The sequence below is a fragment of the Parasteatoda tepidariorum genome, chromosome 7 (assembly GCF_982258835.1).
Source record: "Parasteatoda tepidariorum strain Cologne lab strain chromosome 7, Ptep-v5.0, whole genome shotgun sequence".
NCBI classification, from domain to species: domain Eukaryota; kingdom Metazoa; phylum Arthropoda; class Arachnida; order Araneae; family Theridiidae; genus Parasteatoda; species Parasteatoda tepidariorum.
The window spans coordinates 48,354,111-48,380,737 of record NC_141761.1 but is presented as its reverse complement, the minus strand read 5'-3'; the positions used below and the strand labels follow the sequence as shown (position 1 = coordinate 48,380,737).

Sequence of the window (26,627 nt, the reverse complement as noted above, 5' to 3'; positions counted from 1 at the left end):
CATATTTTTAAAGTTTACAAACATTCGAACAGTGTTTTCTCAAAGCTTTTTTAGAAGGCGGTTTGTCTTGCCTGCCCTTTTTGTAAAAATAAGCGGCCATCTCTTGAGAACACTGCCATTTTATTCATATTCCATTTAAAAGAATAATTCACTGTTTAAATAATTATACTCTGTTGAAATTATCTGTGTTCATAGGTTTCATTTTGATTACTGTTAGAAATATTTATTTTGTTAGGATTATTCTCAACTGGTTAAATTTTTATTAGTATGTCTTTTTTGAAGTGGGAGAAGGTCTATTTATAAATTTAAGTCATTTCAAAATATTTTTTTTTTTTAAAAATGCACCTTCATAATTTTCAGTTTAAATTATAAAAAAAAGCTTTCAAGTTTATCAATTAATAAATTTTTTTTTTTTATATATATATATAATTTCTGCAGTATGATTTTTTTTTAAGCATGCCTTTAATTATTTTCTTAAACTATAAAGTTTCCTCTTATTTTGATAATAAGAATTACTTTTATGAATTACTCACATAAAATTTATAAGATAATTTAAAAATTGTTGAGAAGTAAATCCAGCCATTACATAATATTACATATTTTGATAAATTTTTAGTGTATGTGATCGTCTGTTATAGCTTACTCAATTTTTCCAGGAATTAGATTTTACAGATTATTTTAAATGCATGTTTTTATTAAACTTCTATGACTTTTTACATGGATAATGGTTATTAACTGTATTTTATTTAAATAATTATATATTTTTTTATAAATATTTAGATTTATAAGTATCTATCTCTTGGAATTTAGTAAAAAATTATTGAAAGATTTAAGTTCACAACTTTTTCTAAATGTTTTTCTGTGAATTTTATTAATATAGTTTTATAAACATCTCTTACATATAAATTTTAAAAATATATTTTTATTTATTTAATTTATATTTTTTTGTATGGATGATGGTTATTATGCAGTTTGAAAAATTTTGTTTTTTATTTATTCATACTTTTTAAATATGCATGTATTAAATGTTTTTTCTTTCTTTCTTTAGATGAATTTAAACTTTGACTTGTGTGATTTAAGAAAATGCATTATACATTTAATTATTTTAAAAATTTACAATTCATCAATATAATTAACTTGTCTGGTTATATTTGGCTCTATATATTTATCAACTTTTGCCATTTTAACACTTATTTATATTTCTCCATTTTATTGTTGATTCACTTTGAATTTTCATACATTTTTTTTAATGTAATGAAAATAAGTATATATAAAATCATATAGCTGTATTTGTAGACAGAACAAAGAAACTTGCTATTATTTTAATGATGGTATGTTTTACTAACATTTTTCACAAATATTAGAACTTAATGTGTTAAGCCCTTGAAAAATGCTAAAAAATCAATAGAAATTTATATGATTTTATAATAATTAAAAAGTTAGAAAAATGGAATATATTTTATGGTATTTATTTTTATCTATGAAATATTTATTGTCTGTTTAATAAAAAAAATTAAGCATGCATTATGTGTTTTGATTGAGAAATAAAATAAATGCTAATTGTAATTAAGTGCCTTTTTTATTATGAATTTCAATAACATCAATATAATTGAATATTACAATTTAAAAGAATAGCATAATAAAATTTCTTATAAATAATGAAAACATTTTTTATGTGATTTAAATTGTGACAGTCATGACGTATGCTTTTTTATATTATATGATTTACTTAAAATTTTTTGAACTCTTAAGATTTTGATAAAATGAAGTTTTACTTCATTTTTTTCTACAACTCTATTGTCTTTTTGCTGTTCCTTAATTTTAAATTTTCTTCTCATTATAACATTTTACATAGCTGGATTTATAAATATAAAACAATTAATTTTTTGAATTGTTACTAGACCGTAAGTAAATATTTATTAGAATTGTAAATTTTTAGTAAAAATTCTATCTTAGGACTTAGTCAATTTAAGGTGTAATAGGGTACATAACTGTATCAGTTTTTCTAATTAAAATACTTAAAAGTGAGAATAGGCACTTGTTCTAATTATGCATAACACAGATCCAACTGAATTGCTCCATAGAAGGCTTGGCTAACTTTACTTGTGATTGCAAATTAATGTCATTTATTTTATTATTCAGCATAAGAATTTGAAAGTGGTAGCAACTTAATTAAAAATATCAATTTTCCTATTACAACCAAATTAATTTTTAGTGGAAAGTCTAGAGCAGAGGTTCCTAGCATGAGCACTTAAAACTTTTGGAAGACATTAAAGACTTCTAGAGAAACAAAATACTTAAAGAAATTTTTTATTAAATTTTAAGTATATTTTGAAATTGATATTTTATTTAATTTTGAAAGTTTAATGTTAATAAAAATTTAGCCTTTTTTCTTTGTACAATGGAAGACAAAGTGGCAGTAAGCGATGAAGATTTAGAAACGGAAATATTAAAGCTTTCTAGAGAAACTGTAATAACTTACTGCAAAAATTCTGAGTATATTTTAAGATTGATTTTCTTTTTTTTAAATAGTTTATGAAAATGTAGCTGTCTTATCTTTGTACAAAACAATAGAACACAAAGTAGCAGTAGGCGATGACAATTCAGAAACGGAAGCATCAAAGATTTCTAGAGAAACAGTAATAACTTATTGAAAAAGTTTGAGTACATTTTAAAATTGATTTTTTTTAAGGAATGTAATTTAATGATAAGGAAAATTTAGCATTTTTTTTTCCTTTGTACAAAACAATGGAAGACAAAGTAGCAGTAAGCAATGAAGATTCAGAAATGGAAGCATTAAAGATCGAATTGTGTGATGCTTTGAATTAACTGAGTAATATATGCAATTCTAAAGCAGCAGCATAAGAAAAAACTATGTACTACAAATGTGCAGAAAAAATAGTTTATTTTTTATGTTTGCTTATTTTTACAATTCCACTTATACACACATTCAAAAAATGACAAGACATAATTACACCATTTATGTGCAATACAACTTGACAATAGCAAACAAATCATTCATCTTTCCATACTAAATTATGGGAATTTAATTTGATAAACTCATTTTTTTTTTTTAAAAAAACATTTATGCCCAATGGATAAAATTTATAGCATTAAAGTATTGAAATGAACTATTTCAATAACTAACACAGAATCAGACTACACATTTGATTTTGATACTACATAAAATTTATTTCCAGAGCTACTTTTATGGAAACCAGCAAAGCTATAAAAATAGTCAACAATGCTGCCTCAAAAATGAAAAACTTTTTTTCTCATATTATTTAATGGAATTAAATTTTCTAATACTGAAATACCCAAAACGAAAATACCATAAGTCACGATATGAATTTAAGAAACAAAAAATATGTTTGGTCAAATTCCTAATTTAGATGTCATAGGGGCTGCTGCACCAAGAATTAATATGTTAAATTATTAATTATAAAAATTAATTGATTATGCTAACAAAGTCTAAGAGATATTAAACAAAATATTTTCCACAGGAAATATATATTAAACATCATAATCAATCATAAAAAGTGTGCATAAGAAAACATAGTAGCACAATAAAGACCCGATAAAAAAAGAGTATGTAATAATAGGGAGAATAGTATGTAATGAAGAAATAGAGTATGTAAGGTTGTGCAACACTGCATAACCGAATACTTGTTTAAAATCTTAATATTTGTTAAATCTGCCTTTTGAGTAAGTCTTATTACGTTTTGCCAATTTCCATCTAAATTAAAGTTTTATAAATATGAAATAATTTTAATGTACAGTAACAATGGTTAATGATATTGCAAACAGATCATTTTCAAAAGCTAGTAATATCAAGTCTTGCATTAGACATGTCCATATTAGGGAAGCTAGGACTCTTTAGTATATGTTCCATATGCAGAACATTGAACAAATAACAATGACATATACTTTGAATTTTCAAATGTACTAATACTTATTTGGGTTAAGAAGCTTTACAAATAAAATTAGAATTATACTTTAAATATTTGGGCATAAATGGAACAATAAAAAATGACTTTTATATAGGTAGGAACCATAAAGTAATACAATTCAAGGTAACTGTAGTAAAATTCATGAACTATTGTTTATTCTAAAATAGTTTATATATACAGGTGTAATAAATAAAAATTCTTAATATTTATATTTTATTCAAAGCTAAAGGTATTTTATTCTGTAATCCATGAATAATTTTTTTTTTAAATTTAATTCAACACGTTAATTTGAATTTGATTGAACAAATTCAGCTAGCTGAGATTTTGAAATAGTCTTTAAATGTAGCAATATGGGACTGTACAAGATATGTCAAACAAGAGTGGGAAAACAAATATATTTAAGAATAAATTCACTCAGGTTGTGCCATGTATAAAACTACAATCACAAATTTGTACACATAATGGAAACACACAAAATATAACAAATCAATTATATACAATAATAATTCAACAATAACTTGTATGATTAAAAACAATGAAATTATGATCATGAAATTTAAATCTTTTAGCGATCGACAAGCTATAACTGTTCATGTTAAACTAACTTTAAAAACTTAAAAAAAGATTCCTCATGCAAATTTTGCCATCAAACAGAACAATAATGATTAAAAGAATTTCTTTTAGTCTATTATTACTTTCAACTAAATGCAATAAGGAAAAATTGTATTGAAAATATGTTACTATAGATGATTAAAGTGTATTTTTTTAAATTCTGAAAATATTTAAATTCACAGATTAACTGATTAAAAAACATTCTGTAAATAACTATCACATCTATTTTCCATTCATTTTAAATAAAAAAAATTCTTCGGGTTCATAATGCAATTTTTATATTGATTTCATCATCTTCGTTCAATGAAACTTTCCACTAAATTTTTGACAAAAAATATTCTACTACAATATAAACTATTTTTAATTATTAAAAATTCGTTCAGTCAATTTCATCTAGGATTTCAAAACAATAATTAAAGACTAACACAGTAGACAAAAAAGTTAACAAGATAACAAAAATAAAGTACAAACAAAAAGATATTTCTTTTTAAAATTTATAAAATGAGTGAAATTTAAAATATTGTGTTTCTGCTTAAATCATTATTTGAAAGAATTCGGAAGCTAAAATGGTAAATTTAGATGTATCATTTCTCATATCTCACAAAAAAAAAAAAACATTTCAACAATAATTTTAGACTTTTTTTTTCTTCTTGTAATTTAGGTGTGTATTCCAAAAAAGGGCTTTTTGAAATTCTTCAGACATTGATTTTTTATTTACTTTTAAAGACACTTTTTACCAAAAAAAACATTAATTTTTCATTTCAAAATTTTCAATATATTAATATAAATAAAATGCCTGAGTTAAAATGCACATATTTTATTCCTATAACCAACATTTTTCAGACATTGATTTTTTATTTACTTTTAAAGACAGTTTTTACCAAAAAAACATTAATTTTTCATTTCAAAATTTTCAACATATTAATATAAATAAAATGCCTGAGTTAAAATGCACATATTTTATTCCTATAACCAATGAAATAAAAACATTGATTTAATATTTTCTGAAAAAAAGTAAATCAAAGTTAGTTGTTTTATCATTGGCAAAATAAAACATTAAAAAAGCTTGCTTAAAAATATTTTTCTAAATAATCTAAGTACAGTGACCACCACTACTAAAATCACTGCTATAAAATCAGCCACTTTTCAAAATCAAATCTGTAAAAAGCAAGATATGAGAATCAAGAATATTTCCGAAATTTATTTGAATTTACACTTCACTATAGTGGTATTATCGAAAAACCTTTCAGAGAGTTTTAAACAATGCGACACATTTTATTTCAAACAATAATTCACCAGTATTTTAAAATCTTTCTGTAAATTTAAAACTGCAGCTCATGCTCAATAATAATATATAGAAAAAACAGTCAAAATGAAATATAGTCATTAATTTCTAATTAAAATAAAAAAAGGCTTCAAAATTATCTTTTAATTACCTTTTTTTCAGTTAATAAAATCATTTGTCTAAAGAAATCAAATGTCCTCTGAACGAATGTGATTTTTATAAGCGGCAAGTATTGTATTTAATTATAGCAGCAAAACTGAACTAAAATAACAGTAAAACTGAGCAGGATTTGAATTGGCAGATAACCATTTCGTAATCACAGATATATACATGAATAGCTACAGTATCCACTCTGACATGACAAATTTTATGATTATAAGCCAAATCTATTCACCACAATCCATTTGCTTATGGCCATAATTTATAGTATATCATATTATGACTATAATTCATATATTCTTAGCATTGGAAGGAAGTGCAAATTGTTATTAATTCTTATTATTCCCTAAAAACAGAACCCAATATACTCACAAGCAAATGATTGCATGAAACATAAAAACCGAACTTGAAAGCTATTAGCAGTATATTCATACTTATATTAAGAAAATAAATGCAGTAACTTGGGCCCTAAAACAAAACATTCAGAAGCATCATCAGGAAACTCGAACAAGTCCATATCACCTTTTTTTCTTTCACTTAACTGTAATTTATCAGTGTCGATACTGAGACTTGATATAAATACATTTAGGATGGTTTTATACACTAAAAGGTGTCAAATTCACCTCTCTGCGAATGTAGAAAAGAATATAAGCTTTGCAACTAGCAACAGTTTTTTCATCAGTCACTGTGACTGAACTATCATTGAAATGATGCCAACACCCTGTAAAAAATTACTTCCGATTACCAAATAGCAAGCAAAAATTATGATGAAATTTAGATGAAAAAAATTATATTTATATATACCTGCCAATATTAACATTAAAGAAATAAAATAACAAAGATTTTACTATCGAAATTTTTTGGACTATGACTAAAGTTTTGATACATCATGCATAATCATGTAAGTCAAAATTGGAAATAATAAAAGCACTTACATTAAGTGAAGTAAAAAATATGTATATAAATCTGAATCAAAAAAATTGTTTTTAAATTATTATTTTATTACTTAAGCTACAAACACTCAGCATACTGCATTACTGGCAATATCACCATCTGTTTAGGAATAAGAGAAGTATTTTTGCCATTAGCGGATATTTTATTGTCAATTTTTTTTTTTTTTTAAATTTCTGTAAATACAAAGAAATTTGAGAATATACAGGTAAAGAGGAGATAATTGTAAAATACAGGAATTTCCGTTAAAAAACAGGAGACTTCGAAAGGTATATACGTATATATATTAACCTGAACATTTAAGAACATTCATGCAGATAATTTTTAATAACAATTAATATTTCATATAATTTTAATTAATATTAAAAACATTTATAAACAACTAATAAAAACTATTACATCATATTAATATCTACAGATATTAGCTTGAAAGAAATTTATAACGAGTTATAAAGTTTTAACATTTTAAATAAAAAAAATGTACTCCAATGACAGTAGAAAAAATCTTAAATAAAAGTTAAAATTGGGAAAGTATTTCAATAAAGAAAAAATTTAAATTGTTTAAAAATGAAAACATTATTACCATCATGAGTAGCATATGCAGTATAATGACCAGAACCGGCACTAGAAAAACAATATTTTATAAATATCGATTAACATTTACATTATCACTATACAATATTAAAACAATTAACAAAAAGGAAAAAAATATATAGTTTGAAAATATTTTTATGAAATAAAATAAAAATTATGCATGTTTCTGAACAAGTTTTATACCTTACTACAAGAAACTTAAAGCAGTAAGAAATTTACAGATTAATATTCCGTTATAATTTTTAAGAGAGTTACTGAAAGTGAATTTATTATTGCGAAAAAAATTAATAGCAGCCAAACAAAATACTTTTAATTGAATAGACAATAAAACCAAAGCCAAAAAACCAACCAGAATTTTTTTTAGTAAACAAAATGTCATAAATTAATATATATATATATTATTTAATTGGAAACAATTCACAACTCATTATGGATTTATAATAACACCTTTATCTCTGTGATATAAACTGCATACATCTCAATTATCTGACTTACAAAATGCATGTGACATGTACTAAGTCTTGAGAGTTATTATAAATACGGACACAGGAAGAAAATTTAAAAAAAAAATTTTTAATGAAGCAAATTGTTTTGATAATTTCGTTTATATGTCTATTGTTCATCATCTATTAAGGCACTTTTTTACCAAAGTGAACACTTATTTCGTGTAGCCATTTTTAGGAGACTTTGAAACTTATAGACAAGTTAATGAGTATGAAATATTAATTTCGAATAATTTTAAGCTCTATCGTGCACATTTTTTACATCAATTTTTCATCATTTAAGGGAGAAATGTTTTAATAGTAAACATTTTAAAATTACTATAAATGTTTACAGTTGATAAAATTAAACAATTGATATAATATGATAATTGATATCATAATACAGTTGATATAATGTGATAGTTGATATCATAACTGCCATCATTTAAAAATAAAATTTTGGAAGAATATTTCAATAATGAATAATATCAATCATCGGCAATATTTGAACAAATGGTTAAAAAAGTAAATTCATATTAGTTTTCCTGATTAACATAATTTTTTTATTATAAACGTTTCCTTTTACAAAAGTTAATATGGTTGCAAATTATCTGTGTTCTACATTTTAAAACTTATCCAATTGCAGCATGCTTTGGATAATTCATGCTTTTTTTTTTATCTTTCTTTCTTTTTGTTTGTTTTTTTTTTTGAAGATTTTTTTTTCCAGCTAACTGGATAAAAGTTTGCTTTAATTCAAAAACAGATAAAGTTTTAAAATGAACTCTGTTTATTTACTAGGCTTCATTCAATAAGAACAGAAGAACGAAAATGTTCGCAAAACAGAACAAATATGTTATTAGAATAATAACTTATTGAATATGCTCACAAAATTATGCAGTATAAATGTTTACACAAAAATGAAATAAATATGTTTGCAGGTCAACACAATTATCCATTTGTACTCCAACTAAACAAAATTATAGTATTGTATTATATAGTAGCATACCTGCCAACTTTTAAGCATTTCGCGTAAAATTTTATTTCTATATTTAAGTAGTAGTAAAATTTATGCTTTCTATATATTCCTTGCATTTAGAAACTTAATTTATAATCTTTTTGATCCACCACTATTTTTAAAAAAATTAAGCATATATATTAATATGTAATACTATTGTGGAATGCATAAGCTTGATTTAAATACAGCGAATGTTTCTGTCGAAAATTGTAATTTAAATTCCATTTAAATACCACTGGGGAAAATCATCCTTGAAAGGATTAAAAGTTCACAGGTATGTAGTAGTATAATTATGAGGAATTTGATTCATGTGCAACTACCTCATCACACATTTATTATTTTTGAATTATATGTGTTTTCAAAACAGTGAGGATTGAGCCCTAAACTTATTGGTCTGTGGATAACAGTATTGTAACAACATTTTTTTTAAAAATCATTAGGAATTTTTTAGAAAGTGTAATAAAAATAAACACTTGAAGTAAAAATAAGAAAAAGCAAGGTTTTCACAAAAGTAAAATACTAATAAAATTGAACAATAAAATGAAGCAGAAAACTTAGAATAAATTACCCTGTTCCATGATGGACTATCACAGCAGCTAAATCATATAGTGTACTACCACTTGAAGTTCCTCTAGTTTCATGCTAAAATACAGAATAAATTGAGCTACCATAAATAGAAATCTATGTTGAAAAATCTAACAGTTGACAATAACAGTGTAACTAAGTAATGGACACTGATAAGATTCTACTGATGCACACTGGTATGCTTGTACCAGTTCTTAAAAAAAATATGCAATAACTGTTTCACAATTTATCCTTCATATTTAAACTTATTTCAATGTATACTCCTCAAGATTTCAAATTATTCATCTTTGATTCAACAAATTACAGTGCTAATTGAAAGCAATTGTCCAAAAGGTAAGATTTTTTTTTTATTGCCTTTACTTAAATAATTTGAATTATAAATTCGTAATACACATACAATACATTTGAACTATCACATAAGCATAAATGTATTCAGTGTATCATAACCAAAATACGTATCAGAAAAAAAGAAAGGTTTTAATGGCTGGTGCATTTTTTTAATACATTGTACAACATATCTATCTTTACATAAAAATATGTGCATTAATACACAGTCAGTAAAAAGAGACAGTTAGATAAATGATGAATTATTTGTACACATTATTTAGTTTCTTTTCCTATTTTTTCAAAACAGTTCGACTATCTTCATAAAATAAAAAGAATTTCAGAAATATGGACCTATTTACATATCTTTATTTTTCTTACAACTGAAATTTTTTAATACCAAAAGTATATCACAATAGAAGGAAAAGCATATTACAGTAATATCATTATGAGAAACAGAAAAGAAAAAATCATGCTGAGATATGTCAAATATTGCAAAATTCTACTTTTAAAGTATGAACTATTACTTTTCTTTTAAATATTACTTGGAACCAAACTGCCAAAAATTGACTTATATTCTACATTATTCCAAAACTAAAATAAAATAGATTTTTTAAAATGACATCAATACATATAAGAAAGTTTATGAAAATAATAAATTATAAAAGTCTGAAAAAGAGAGGGAAAATAAAAAATAATGTATTTCTTACCCTATTAACCAGAATGAATTTATTCATATCAAGGCCTTGAATTGGAAAATTAATGTAATTGTCTATTTTTGTTCTAAAGAAATTGTTCCACCTAAAGCGTTTGAGATGTAAACATAATACCTGTAAAGAAATTCAAAATAAAATTTAGAACAAAACAAAAAGAGAAACAATTTTAGTTAAATAAAATATTAAAAACATTTTTATGGAACCACCATGATTTTCAAGAACACAACAAGATGTTTTTCAGTATTGAGCAGATCTTTAATGGAAATTCTAAAAATTTGTAAATTATGCATTTGGAAAAAACACACTAAAGAACATTTTTGTGTAAATATCACCATTGGAACAAATGTTCTTGCTACTATTTTGCCACAATTTTTTTTATACAAACAAATGAATTTCTAAAAAATACAGAAAATCTTTGTTAATAGCTGATGTGTTAAAATAAAAATAATAAAAGCTGGTATTGTAGTACATGATGAAAAATGAATTAGAAAAATAAGATTACATCAAATTAGTGTATTAAATATTTTAGTGATGATATACACTATTATTAATATACTGTTATTAATATGATATATACATTATCATATTCAAAAATTATTCTAAATCAGAAAGAATTGCAAAAGCTTTCAAGTACTACAAACTTAGAGATGCCAACTATTCCACTTCCTGCAAAAGACTTTATAAAGTGGTAGAGATCCTAAAACTACAGATTGCAGGATTTCATTTCAAATTCGCCAACATTTTAAGGGCCACACCATGAGATAACTTGCACAAAGTGGCATCTGTACATTTGAGTAATTTGAAAGTACTTCTAAAGCTATTCACATTAAATTAAATTTATAAAATCATAAATTAAACAATAATTTTATTAATGCTAGAAAATATTGTCTGTGAAGCAGAAAAAGTTGGCAATTCTGCATACTAAAGAAACTACTGTATCTTAGTATCCCAACTAAAAATACAATAATTATTAAAACTCTCAGCACTATAGAATGGTGTTAGTGATACTATATTCATGAAAATAATATAATAAGGAAAAAGTTAACTTTACATTTGGTAGGCGGCGGATCCAAAATCTTTTAGTTGATCTTTGTTTAATTTTACAAGAGTGGCAAAGGTACAATTCACTATCAGCTAATTCTTCAAGTTCAGTAAAACTACTCAGACAGTCTGAAAAAAAAATTTACGAATATATAAGAATATTATTCTTAAATATATAACAAGAATTAAAGCAAACCCGGGAGTATTAAAAAAATAAGCCTTTTAGTGTTCATTTTCTTTAATTAGTTTTTAGAAAAATCAACAATTGATTTAATTTCATAAGGATATCAAAAAATTTAAAAATGCTGGAATAAACCATTACAATTTTGATTAACAGGTAAGTGAAATATTTAATCAACTTATTCTTAATTTAATTAAACAAAAACTTCTTAAATTAAACAAATATTCCATATGTAAGCCTTGAGCGAGTCTCAGCTTTGAAACGTAACATCAAGATAGATGTTAACATTGAAATTCACATTTAAAAAAATCAACTTAAATTTTCAGTTTTCAAAATTTTTTTTATCGAAGAATTTTTTAGTACTGTAGTAATAACTGTCCATGAGGGATTTAAATTGTACTTGTGAGAGTAGATAAGTGTAATGTAATATTTATTTTAAGTTTGATTATTCGGTACAAATTTGTCCAGAAACCAACTACACTAATTATTTTTCAAGTTAAATATTTTTTTCAATCTATCAACACTGCATGGATAATTTAAGTTTAAATCTATTTTCAGGTGATGTGCAATACATAGGCAAAGTACGAGAATGCCATTTTTAATTAGAGGTGTTTTGATTTGAATAGAGCCCAGGAATGCTAACAAATTTGCTGTATGAGAAAAGATTTCATATGACTGTGGAGTCAATTTTATATTGTAATGTATCTGCAAAAACAATGATTAAAGATTTGTATAATTTTAAGGTATTTTTTGTAAAGTTTTAAGGTATTATTTGAATAATTTTAAGGTATAATTGGTATAACTTGAAGACAAGATTTCAGATAAAAGTTTTATAGGTGAGTAACTACAATGTGCTTATATATTACTATATTTTTACGAAATTTGGTACAGACTGATAACATAACTGTTGCCTGACCTGTAGGATAATATTTGATATAGATCTGCTTTCCTTTTTTATTTATGAAATGCATGTCTAGGGTTGTTAAAAATGATTATAAAACAAATGAACTTTAAATTTAAAAGGGTTGCAATAGTTGACTCTCTTTTTGGCATGTGACAAAAGCAGACTCAATATAAATGTGCCAAAAGCAGTTGATGAAGTAAAAATTCGTAAAACATCTAATGCAGAGGCATAAAAAATTTGTTACAAAGCAAGTGAAAGATCTAAACGCTCTAATCAATGGTAGCAGGGGTCTGTCTAGGTTTTTCTGAGAGGTACCTATTTTGTGAAAATGTTGACATAATTTGAGAACAATTAAAAATTATATTAAAAAATCAACACAAAAATATGGATTTATCGTTTCTTAAGGGATACAAAAATAAAATTTTAAGAAAATGTATTTTGTGAAACTATTGTTTTTCCTAAAGTTGAATTTGTGAAACTACCGTTTTTCCTAAAATTGAATTTGTGAAGGTATCGCTAAACGGTAGTAAATTCGGCCTGGACAGACCTCTGGGTAGAGAATAATAAAATTTTTTTGCAAGGCTTTGAGGAGCAGCCAAGCTGCAAAACAATATTCTCAATTCAAGCAAAATTAAACGAACCCAATCCAGAAGTTAGCTATCAGAGTCATTTTTTATATTTAGTTGATGTTATACATATATATAGAGAAAAAAGAGAGAGAATGTATGCAGAGCAAAAATTTTCAGTTCCATAGCATTTTATGAGCTCACCGCCATTTTCCACAAAAAACATGAGCAAAATGTTAACAGATGTAGTATAAATATCATTTTAGTGACCAAAATTATAAAAGAATGTAAAATTGAAAATATTTATTACAAATAATAATACTAACTTAGAATAAAGTAGTCATATGGTTTCAATCTAATTAAAAAAGAAAACCACACTAAATAAATCAAAAGCTTAATTTGTTTCCTTTACATAACTTTGAAAATACAGACTTCTAAAATTCGGTAAACTCTAAAAACTGGACTTGTGAGAAGAGAAAATTTTACTAAATCGATTTTTTTTTTAAAAATGCTCTTCAGATCAAAACCCAAATTCTCATTTCAAACAACAAAGCACTGAATGTAGGGATAGGGGAGAAGAGTGAATGAGAATGCTTATCAGGTGGGAAAATTCCAGTTATTTACATTGAAGTCGTATAGATAAGGTTATTCTGGGGAAGAAAAGTTGTCTTATTTACGCTCCTTTTTTCCATGCGAGAGTAGAGGAAACTGGTTTTTTTCTAACCTTGAAGTTTAGAGGCGGGGGAAGGGACAAATTATTCCATTTCCTCTATGCATGTTACCTTCGACAACAAGAAAAGGATTATCAAATTTGAGTTCATGTTTTTTTGCTTTAGTTAGAGAAGATAAAGTTTTAATTCTTAGAGTTGGGTTAAATCAGTTTGATTTTTCCTCACCAAGTTTAAAATTATTTTATATACATCACTGCTATTTGAATTAAAGCCAAAATAAATTTCGGTACTGCTGCATACTTTTTTTTCTTCTTGTTCTCTTGTAATATGCATCACCTTCAGACAATTATAAAAAAAAAAACATCACATTAAACCACATCATATCTACACAATCATTTTTCAAACCAAAATTAACTAAGTGTTTAGATTGAAACAAGAGGATTGCAGCTTTCACGGTATCGGACAACACATTTGAAATTTTTTTCTCTTATATATAATATGTAAAAAAAAATAATACTTCTTTAAAAAATATAAAAAAAGCAATTATAATGATTGAGACTAACCAATCAACTGAAGACTAGGTAGTTCTTCTTCTTTTGGCTTATTGGATAATGGTTTTCCTAGTGCAGTAGGTGGAATGTCTAGCGAGAGATCTAAAAAACAGCATATAATAAACAGATAGGAATGTAACATAAAAATCTATAGCAAAGTTTTTCATACAATTTCATAAATTTAAAATCTCTATCTTTTATTAATTCAAAACTAAATCTTTAATCAAAACCAAACTTTCATTAAATTCAGAAACACATTTTTTTAACAATCTCAATGATTTCCATTTTACCATCCTGCAGATTCCATTTTACCATCCTGCCGACTTCTAAGAACTCTGGAACCATGGACATATCTGCCAACCCCAATTTTTAAAATAGCAGAAGATTAACTACAAAATTGTAGAAGAAATTACTAAAAATGCAGAATATTTAATGAGGTTAAAAATTCTTATGAAAATTCTAATTCTTTTCTTTTTTTTCGGCAGTTGTTGTTACCTATTTCAACGTGCTAATTTCTGAGTACACCCTTAAATTTTATAACAATGCTTAATCAATAAATATGAGACTTAATTTTATTTTATAACAGGCATTGAACAAAGGAAGCATTTATGTTTGTAGTTATCAACGTTAACTTTAGTAACCTTGTAATTTTGAATGCAATCCAGAAGACAAGGGAACTCCTAGATCAAGCATTGAGACAAACTTAATAATGCAGAGGACTTTGTGAGTGAAACTAGTTAATATTTGCATTGCAAAAAGTGGAAAACCACAAAAACCTTTCTCACAGTCAACCTGATTGCAAATACTCTACTAGCCCCTGATCGGTGTAGCGAGAGGGATATTTTGCACAAGCACTGTGGTCAGTGCAATCCGAATGAAGAATTCAAATCCAGGGTTCCCACTTTTTAAACAAAGCAATAATTAAGGACTTTTAAGGACTCTTTTTTGAAAAAATTAAGAACTTCTTTAAGAAAATTAAGGACCTTAAAAATAGCATGATTATCATCGAATATATCACCAGTGACAGTTATTTACTTTTCTTTTAAAAAAAATCAATTAATAAAAAAAATAATACAAAACAATTTTATTATAATGTGTACAATTTTATTATACTGATATAATTGTATTAATTAACAGGGTTCACCAAAGTAGGACCAGGTAATTTCTGCACACCGGGCTTGGGTTTTAAAAAGAAATATTCTCAGATTGTTAAATGTTAACAACATCTATGAAACTAAACCGCATTCCATTTTTAATTATTTCACTGAAATTGAACTGTAAAATTAAGTGCAGGAATTAAGATTTGCATTTCTTTCCATACATTTAAAAAAAAATAGTAAATAATGAAATTTGGGAAACACATTGAAAAAATTATTAAAACAAGTCTTGATATTTCGCTGTTAGGCATGCATAACATTCAGTCTTGGGCCAATCATGCTAAATATTAAGTAATGCCAAAAAGTTTGTCTCTCTAAAATGCTTTACTGTTAATGCGTGGTTTTATTTTAGGTGGTAAAAAATGACTTTTTTTTAAATATTTTTGCAAGACTGAAAAAATTGTTCCTATGAAGTAATAGTGATGCAGAAAAATTAAGGACTTTAAAGAACCTTGTACCAAAATCAAGTACTTTTAAGGGCCCTTATTTAACAAAATAAAAATTATGCAGTTTTTAAGGACTTTTAAGGACAGTGGGAACCCTGAAATCTAACAGCTATTGTATACCTTTAACCAAAGTCAAAGCTTTTTGAAGAAGTAAGTTCTCACAAATTTTAATTTAAGTAATATTTTGAAACTATTAAAAAATTACTGAAAATTGACATTTTAAAAAATTGAATTGAAAAATTGAAACTTTGAAATAATAAAAGTTTGCATTGCTAACCTTACAAAATAAATAAGAGAATAAATTTATGCCACACAGTTAACTACCAACAACATAAATCAGAAAACTTATTTTCCTTAAAATATTGTCTATAACTTCATAATGAATGCTAATAATTTTTTTTTTCCAGAATAAAAATAACTAATAAGTTCCTAACAAAATATTTTCTTAATTAAATAAAAGTTAACAAAAAACATGTCAACTTTTAACAGGAACAAACATTTCAACTGAACTAAAACAAAATGTTTTCCTGAAAAATCAAATTATAAGAGTTGGAATTTTTTTAAATAATGCTTAGAAAAAATGGTAATTCAACAAAAAAAAAAAAGCAAGAACAGCTTCGTGATTATTTTAAGATTTAAAAAAGTTTTCTTACTGATTTTTTGACTTAAAGTCACCAAAATATGGTTACAAATATCATCATTACCCCAGAAGAAAAAAATTAAGATAAATTCAAATTTCAATCATAATTCAAAATTATTCATCAAATCAAGTAATTGTTATTAAATACCTAAAAAAGGATCATGCTTTTTGGATTCTGTACCACAAGCAAGACAAGTCACTTCATTTTGCAAAATGCCACCAAATATTGTAGTAACAATTGTTGCTTTTCCCTTAGCTCCAATGAAGAAGGTACTCTGATCTTTAGGATAAGGTAGTATGTTCAGCAATTCCATGTGGAGTCGATCCAACATGTATCTTAAAAATTCATGAGCATCTTGTTGTTGGTAACCACTAAAAAAATTCTTTTGGATTAGAACAATAACCACAATTATAAATATCAGTGAATCAACAAGTTTTAAAACAAGATTCAATAAAAATAATAATAACATAAAAGTTCGGCTCAAATTTTTTTTTTTAAGAATGAAATATTAAAATTTCAGTTATTGAGATAATCTATAGAGTTAAGACTTTTCGAAACAAAATGCTCAAAGAATTTAAAGCAAATTTATTCAGTTTTAATTACCTATTTATCTAATGTAAAATAAACTCAATAATAATCCAAATTTATTTCTTCATTCAATTGCAGAATATGAAAAAAATAACTACAACTAAAATAAGAAAATGGGAAATCCCCAAAAATAAAACCTGTAGTCCTACACAATTAATTTTAAAACCTTAACAATTTTTTGTCTAGAAGGAAAATAAATAAATTAATAATTAAAATAAAATACACAGAAATATTTTAATATCTAAGTTTTTAATTGTTTTAATTGCCAATACAGCATTAGTTGAAGACAAATGCATGGTTTACTTAAAAGTGTGAAATTATTTCGGTATCTTTCAAAAATCTAATTATGCAAATTAATTTTTTTGTTTAAAATGCTAAAATATGTAATACTGTGTAATAAAATCCTTATAACATAAACTTTACAATAACCGTTTGTGTCAAATCTACTTAGATGCTTAATGATGTGCAAGAGTTAAAAGTGTTAACACACAAAAGCGAATTGAAAATCTCTTTCACAGGTGGAATGTGTGTTGTTTATGAATTAGCTTATTTTTTTGCTGAATGATTTTAACCTTCCAGTAGAAATTTTACACATTTAAAACGGCAGACCAGATGGATGCTAAAGGTGGATGGTAACTAATAATTACAATCTAAATTACAGATTTGATTTTAGAAGTGGAAAATATTAACACTTAAGCAATGGGCATTAATATTTCAATGCCCTATAAGTTATAATTCAAAGAAAAAAAAGAGTTGCTAGCAATCAAAACACAAAATAATTAGAATACTGAGCTTAATTTAAAAAAGTAATTGAATAAATAATTAATTCCTTATTTTATTTCCAAGACTAATTAGGTTTTTTTAAGAAAGTAGATTTAATTTCCAAGTGAAAAAAAAATTCCAAAGAAAATACTTACCGGAATCGAGGAACTACTTTCCAAATTACAGCAAACAAGGATTCAGGAGATATAGCACTTTTGCTACCCTGTCGTAGTGAAATAAGAGTTTTTCGTAATTCTTCTGCCAATAATCTATTAGAAAGATAATTCCATGATCAAATTTTTTTTTAAAAATTATCAATAAATAAAAACAAACTGGCGAACAATGAATAAAAAAATTTTATTTCTCAAAATAAATATCATTATATATCACTATCAAAACTCTTGAAATATACCACAGATTTATCAACTTACTTATTTTTTATTATAGAATTAGTTTTCCTTTGAACATTATAACAGCAATAAGCAATTGAAAGAGATTATTTTTTGCTTGCCTCAAATTTAAATAAATAAGAAACAATTCATCTACATACAATAATTCCTATGACCATCACATATACTGAGTACAATAATAAGACTTATTAAATTAATAAAGTTCCAAAATTTATTCTTGATAACTAACAGATAATAAAATAAAATATTCACTCACTTTTCATTTGAAGATTTTTAAAGAATAAATAAAAAGAAAATTACTAAAATTTCAATACATATGTATCTTGTGAATTTTGAATTTTTTTTTGCTGTACGTGACATGTGTCATAGTGTTAGAAATTTCTGAAATTGACACAAATCTATATTTTTAATCTATGTTAATCTTATTTTTGGTGAATAGTATTCACTGTTCTCAAATTATCAAATGTGGTGAAACAAAAATTAATAAGTATTTACATTAAAATAACTTACACATCATTTCCATTGCTATTACTTTTGATATGATTATTTTTCTTTCCGTTTTTGTGATTTTTGTGTTCTAATGACGGTAGTTCTTTGAAGTAACAAGAAAACTGCTTGATATTGCTGAGGGGAAAAAAATTCTCATTAATATAAAATTAATATATTTACAATATTAATCTATGTAATACTTAAAATACTATAAAATAAAAAAGTAATAATGTACCTCAAAGACTGTAAAACTGCATTCATAAAGCAAGTATTTCCTAAATTTCTAAGTCCAGATACTCTAGCTTTACAATAACCTTTCTTTTTTATTCCCTTTAAAATACAAAATACAATATATATATAGTTAACAATCATAACAGAAATAAATTTCAGCTGTTCACATAAACTTAACATACTCATCAAGAATTTCAAATAAATACCACATTTATTTCAATCCATAATAATCTATTTTATTTTCTGTACAAATTCCCATTAAATTCTAGTTCATATTTAAAATAGGACTGTGATATTTAAGTTCAAAATCTGACAAAAATCATATGAAAAATGTTTTCTTTAATTGTTCAAAAATCTGACAATTTTTTTTTTAAAAAAAAGATATTTACATCATTTAGTTAAAATATGCCAAGCTTTTTAAGTAGGAAGCACATGCTTGCATTATTTTTGCACACTTAGGTTATGGCGACCTCCTGTTATAATATCTATTTTTGATTGGACGTTCAGAATAGTTTATATTTAGCATCAACTGTAAATGTAGTTCTTAAATTAGCAGCATTAAAATCTTACAGTTCAACAGTTATCACTTTTTTGTTTTCTTTCAGAAATTTATTAAAGAATAATAAAAAACAATTTTTTTTTAACACATAACACACTATTATTATGTTGTGTCATGACAGTTAAGAAGAAATTGGAGAATTAGCAAATTTACCAAAATGCAATGATGGTTTCAAGATGAATTTAAGTTGAAAATGATGTCAATGATGATAATCATTTAATTCTTCTGTTTAAAATGGTGTTTATAAATCACATATTTCATCGAACAATTCAAATAAATTCAATTCAAGTTATAATAGGTAAAAACATATATATATTAAAGATGCTATGTAGCCAAATATATTTTCATAACACAAAATTTTAGTACACTTTAATCAATCAATACTAACTTTTTTATATCTTTTACATCTTTTATTTTCTTCTTCTTCAACAATCAAAACTTGTCGCTTGACTGATTTATTGCTTTCTCCCCTGCAAAGAATATCAGTATATGGATATTACTAAAAGCTGTTTCTATTGAAGATGGACCATTCCCATATAACTTCATGCTTAATTAATAGCTTAAGAGTTTCTACCAAGCATTGTAATAAACAAAAACTATATAAACAAAATAAAATTATTGCCAATTTAAAAAAAAATTTGTGTTGAACTTTGAAAAGAAATTTTATGAATTACATAAAACCCAGTAGCAGAATTTTAAAAGTTAGTTTGTTTAACTATCATAACATTATTTAGAATCTCATTGATGTAAAAAAATTACAGAAGAAAAGTAATTACAAAAAGAAAGTGAAATAGTCTTAGTTGTGTATCATTGACATTATGTATAAGTAAAATTTGCATTTATAAATATTTAGTTGGTGAATGTAGGCAAAAAAAATTCCTCTAATCCCATTTTTGAAATTTTTAGAAATCACATAATAAAAATTGAAATAATCGTGAAAGTTAGGGTTAATAATTTTATGAGATCTCATCAAAGATAATTAGCATTAAAAAAAATAATAACAGATAAAAATGTTCGGCGGAAAGCATTGCTATGGCACATGATTTTTAAAACTAGGCAAATCTGCACAAAAATAGTATTATAATAAAACACTATTAAAGTGACATTCAAATAAATGGTAGTAACTTGCATTTTTGCATAATAAAACAAATTATTGAAAAATCTCTAAAGTTTTTTTGGATGGTCTTACCTTGAGTTAATTATTTCCTTTAAAAATAAAAATAAAGGATGATTGTAACAGAAACGATATAAATGTACTCATTTTTTTAATAAAATAGTATGATATATTTAAAAAAATGTTTCATAATTCATATCCATGAAATCTTGTACTGTAAGAAATCTTCTAAAAAACATACTTACTCATTAGTTGATTGCAATAGCTCTCGAAGAAAATTAAGTTCCTTGCAGTCATTGACTAAGAAATCATCACATATATAGCTAAAATAAAAAAAGAATGAGAATAAAAATTCTATAAATACTATTGCAGCTTAATTGTAACTAATGTACTTGTAATAGCTCGAAACTAATATACAAAAAAGAAATTGACCCAGAAAGATAAGTTTAACTGTTTATAAGTTTCACCATATACATTTTTAATACTTTCAATACTATATGAACATTCAAAACCTAAATATATAGAGAATAAAAACCTTTCAAGAAAGATCAATCAATTATTTTCCAACAATCAGCAAACCTTAATTGAACAAATACTTTAACAGTCTTGAAATTTATAATACAGCCAATAAACAGATACTAAAAATAATTACCAATAAGCAGAATAATTTTCACAGTCCATGCAAATCATGTGATTATTGTCTTCTTCAAAATGGGCTTTGGCATGTCCATTAACGTACCTAAGCATTAAAAAATAATTTTTTAACATAAAAATAGTTTTCAAATTTGGATTATAAAATACAGGTAGAATCAAGAGAAAATAATAACAATTATTTCTTATAATTACCACAGTGTTATCAGATACTAGACAATAACATAAACTGGAAAAATTCTTTTTTGCTACTTATTAGTGTTTTTCCTGCCTAAAAAATCAGTTGTTCTATATTAAAAAGTGGCACATGAAGAAAGGATTCAATAACAAAACTATCACTGAAGATTTTTCGTGCCCTTTTAGAGAATCTATAATAACAAAATGAAGAGTTAGTCTGTGCATATGCACATATTTTCTAATAACTTCAGAACCATTTGGGCTAACACCTCGAAGTTAGGATAGTGAGTGTAAGGAACAATCAGTCTCTCATTCTAAAAATTGTTCAAAAGGTAACATGATTGATGTCTGCTAGCTTAGTATAGCTACCTAGTGTAGTATAGCTGACATTAATCAAAAAAGAAATTCATGGTACTGTTTAATTAATTTTTAAATAGTTTGATTAGTTACTCTAGCAAAATCTAAGTGGACTAAGCGACTATATTTCTAAAGTAACTAAAATCAATCATCTTTTGTTTATAGTAATGTGCTTAAACGCATTTCTTTAAAATAAAGTAGTATTTAAAATCAACAGTAAATAAGAATAATAAAAGATAAGGTATAAGCTGAAAAGTAAAATTGTTTGAGAAATAGTATTAATTCATCTTTGAGAAACATTAAAAATCGCCACACTATTGACCAGGGTTCGTGATTTTTTTGATTTTTTTAAAAAAAATCGGATTATTATGATTTAAATCGGATTTTTTTGATTTAAATCAGATTTTTTTGATTTTTATTTAAATACACTATAAGAGCTTTAATTTATGATCAAAAAAACTTTATAAATGTTTAATCAAAATTAAATTAATATTAAAACTATATTATAACAATATTTTAGAAGCTCTAACTTACTAAAATTATTTTTCATTATAATGCATAACGACCATTTTGATACAAAGGCATGATTGAAATTAAAAGACAAGATAAAATTGATAATTTAAAGAATGCTACTTTAACTAATAACACAAAGTTTCAATTATCACAGCATAATTTTAATTTAAAATTGTGATCTCTTTTTTTCCCTCATGATTTATAAAATGGCAAAATAAATGCAACAGATTGTGTTTATAAATGTTGTTATTCATCAAATAATAAATATTCAATCTATATAGTTTTATGTTAAAATATTCATTTTTAATCCTTTATCAAAATACATAAGTTAAGCTAAAAAACATTTTTAAAAAAATCAATGTACTCATTGGAATTTTTTTTTCACAAAAGAAAATCTGATAATTTCAAAGATACCGTAAACATATTATGAGAAGAAAAATAAAAACCAGTTAATAACCCTACTGCTTCAAATAGACTTTGATAGGGAAGAATGACACTATATCAGGAAAAAAATATCTGAACTCAGCTTTTTTTTTTTTCTTTTTTTGGCATATTAAGGTAATTTTTTTTTAATATAACCTCAAGCTTTAGAAATATAGAAATTTCCATCGATAAACTATAATGTAGATTTAAATTTCATGCTTTTTTAATCAAAAGGTAGAATTTTAATTAACATTTGCTTTTTGAAAAAAAAGCATGTTTATTTACTTTCTACAGCTATGCAAGTCTATATTAAGACAGCATTAAATATTTACTTTAATCTGTACTTTCAATGTTAAGAATCAAAAGATTTTTAAACATGTAATTTTAAATGTGTTTAACACACTCCAAGAAAGAAAGTAATTTCGTTAACTAAAATTAATTAATGCAGCAATTTATTTAAAATAAATTTTAAAACTAAGAAAAGAAAATAATAAAAGTATCAATAATTTAAAGCACTGTTTTTTAACTTTTAAAATCGATATAATATATATATAAAAATCAGTTGATTTAAATCAATGATTTTTTTAAAAAAATCATTTGATTTTAATCATGATTTAAATCGTGATTTAAATCAAGCTGATTTAAATCAATGAACCCTGCTATTGACGCCAGTGATTCTTGAATAATTTTAGTAATAACTACTATGGAAATAAAAAAGAACAAGTTATGTACTAAAAGTCAAAATTAATGGATAAATAGTACTTATTGATTTAGAAGAAGCATACCTCGTCACACTATTATTCAATCGCCATATTATTATTGATGCCAATGATGCTTAATTAGTTTTGGTAATAGGCTTTAACTGATAATAAAAATAAAATATGTACTAAAAAGAAATATAAATGAAGAAATAATACTAATTCGTTTAAGAGAATCATAAAAAAAAATACAAATTAACAATAATACAAATTAGAAATATAGAGCTAGATTACTTGCAAAAACATTTAAAAGAAAAATATCACACAAGATACTATTATGCATTTTCAGTAAAAGAATATGGAATAAAAATAATGCATTACATTGATACTTCCATAACTTAATATTTTTGACAGTTTTAGACAGTAAAACATACCTATTATGTTCAATGACAATTTTGGATGCCAAAAATTCTTCCTTATACAAACTTAAAATTCATTTTTGTAAATATTTTAAGTTTAATAACATGAAATCTAAAGTTTTAAAAAGATAGAGATTAAAAGAAACTTTAATTACCTTCCACAATTTATAACACCACAGTGAATACAAATCCATGGACTTTTATTTGTGTTACAAGCTGAAATTAATAATTTTAATATTACTGAAATATAAACATTAAAAGAGTAGAATAAATAAAATAAAAAAATAATACAAAATCTTAAAAATTCAAGGAAATTATTGATCAAGAACTTAAATCAGTGCAGCTCTATCAATACAATAAAACAAATACTTTTTTTAAAAAAAGATTTTCTTGAATATTTAAAAATATATACATATTTCTTTCAAAAACATTCATTTATATGTAGTACTTTAGAAAAAAATAATTTGTTTTAAAAAATCCAAAAGTATTAAAAAAAAAAAAAATTCAAACTTATCAGAAGTATTTGCATCTAACTATTAGATTTTAAAAGAGTATAAAAAATTAACTAGATTACATTATTAAGATTAATTTAAATATCATTGACTAATGGGACATCATAAAAAAAATAACAGAAGTAAAATTTAATAAAAAAGAGGAAGATATCAATTGTTTAAATCATCAGAAAGATATATGTTTATAAAATCTAAATCCATACTTCAAATTCCTATTTAAGCTAATCTACACAGAAATTAGGCAAAAAATTAATCATTTTCAAAAAAGATATTCTTTATTTTTTCTTTAAAGTGTAAAGAACATTTAAATTTTCTAAGTGATTTTAATTTAAACCCTTAAACTTCAGAACAAAATATTGAAAATTGTATTATATAATGCATAAAATAGTCTTCATGTGTCAAATATTTGTTTAAAAATTTGAGTTTACTAAATAAAATATCAATATGTTTAAAGTTCTCGGTGTAGTTAGTAACCATTTATTACACAACCCCTTTTGCTGGAGGTTAAATATTTATTTATTTTAGGCATATATCATAAAGCATTTCTTTTTTCGATAATACTTTTTCTTAAAATTTTATTTTTGCATCCCTTAAGAAACGATAAATCCATATTTCTGTGTTGATTTTTTAAAATAATTTTTAATTTTTCACAAATTATGTCTAAATTTTCACAAAATAGGTACCTCTCAGAAAAACCTAGCCAGACTCCTGATATGAATAGCGACAAAAATTTTAAAAAAATTGAGAATACTAATACAATACTAAATATAAATTGAAAAATACTAAATGCTATTGACAACTTAACAGAAATAACAATTTCAGATTCAATAAATTTAATTTGTTATAGAGATGATCACTATTTTCTTATATTGATGCAATCTAAGCTATTTAAAGGTTTGATGATTATGGCAATGATTTGGGAGATTATTACCAAGTTCAATTGAAAAAATTTGCAAAATAATTAAAATGTCATTTAAAGCAAACTACCAGTGCTAGTATTTTCCTTTCTAATTTTTAAAGAGATATATAATAATATTAAGATTAAAAATAAGAAATTAAAAATATTTTATTTATACAGTAATCCAAAATTCACCATTAAATAAGAATGGCCCTGTAAACTTAATTACATAATATAATGTTCAGAAAATAAAAATCATAATTATTCATACAGGACTTTTAAATAATGATACAAATTAAAGCGAATAAAATGTAAATATATCTGAGATTTCTTATAGGCAATTATTCTGAGATTTGCATAAAGTAACAGTAATAACTGTGAATTTAATTTATAGCTTCTAAGAGACAAGTTTAAGGAGAACTAGGAAATATAAATTGATAAAATATACATTAATAAGAGTTAATATGAATAAAATTAACAAAGAAATTTGAAAAATCAAACGAAAAACTTTAACAATGGAAGGTACTGTATAATATGCACATAGCAAAAAGAGAAAAAAAATTACAGGCTAACTACACGTAAATTTTGTGCAATTTCCACAAGAATTTTAATCTGAAATTATTTATTTCGTCTAGAAATACATGTTAAGATAAACACGTGAAATGTTTTTATAATAAAAAAAAAACTATTGCATAAACATGAGTATTATTTTGCTGTATATTAGCGGTGAAAAAAGAAACAATAAAATTGTGTACGCACTAAAACAATTCCATTCTAGGGATTTATCTCTATTGACGGATTTCACAATTTTAATAGAATTGTTTAGATGGGGGCATTCCATTTCAATAAGAATGTTAACATCAAGTCAGTTATGTTATGTTTCTAAATCTCCTTTCTTCTTTCGGATTCAACGACGACCACCACAAATAATTGTGCTAACATATTATCTATAATTATAGTGGTTTTATTTGTATAGATTCATTACTGCTATTGAT

The 26,627-nt window shown here is 24.5% G+C and overlaps 1 protein-coding gene across 1 annotated transcript; it reads right to left on the bottom strand.

Moving 5' to 3' along the window:
• Positions 1–4,539: 4,539 nt before the first annotated feature.
• Positions 4,540–26,620, bottom strand: LOC107445162 (ubiquitin carboxyl-terminal hydrolase 3). The gene is made up of 15 exons (XM_016059505.4): positions 26,392–26,620; positions 24,378–24,438; positions 21,637–21,723; positions 21,230–21,307; positions 20,259–20,340; positions 19,316–19,410; positions 19,102–19,215; positions 18,337–18,450; positions 16,979–17,202; positions 14,600–14,689; positions 11,725–11,843; positions 10,668–10,787; positions 9,617–9,690; positions 7,541–7,581; positions 4,540–6,727 (listed from the first exon to the last, which is right to left on the bottom strand). The coding sequence occupies exons 1-15, from the start codon at positions 26,471–26,473 to the stop codon at positions 6,603–6,605; spliced, it is 1,506 nt and encodes a 501-aa protein (XP_015914991.1). The 5' UTR covers positions 26,474–26,620; the 3' UTR covers positions 4,540–6,602.
• Between the last annotated feature and the right edge of the window lie 7 nt (positions 26,621–26,627).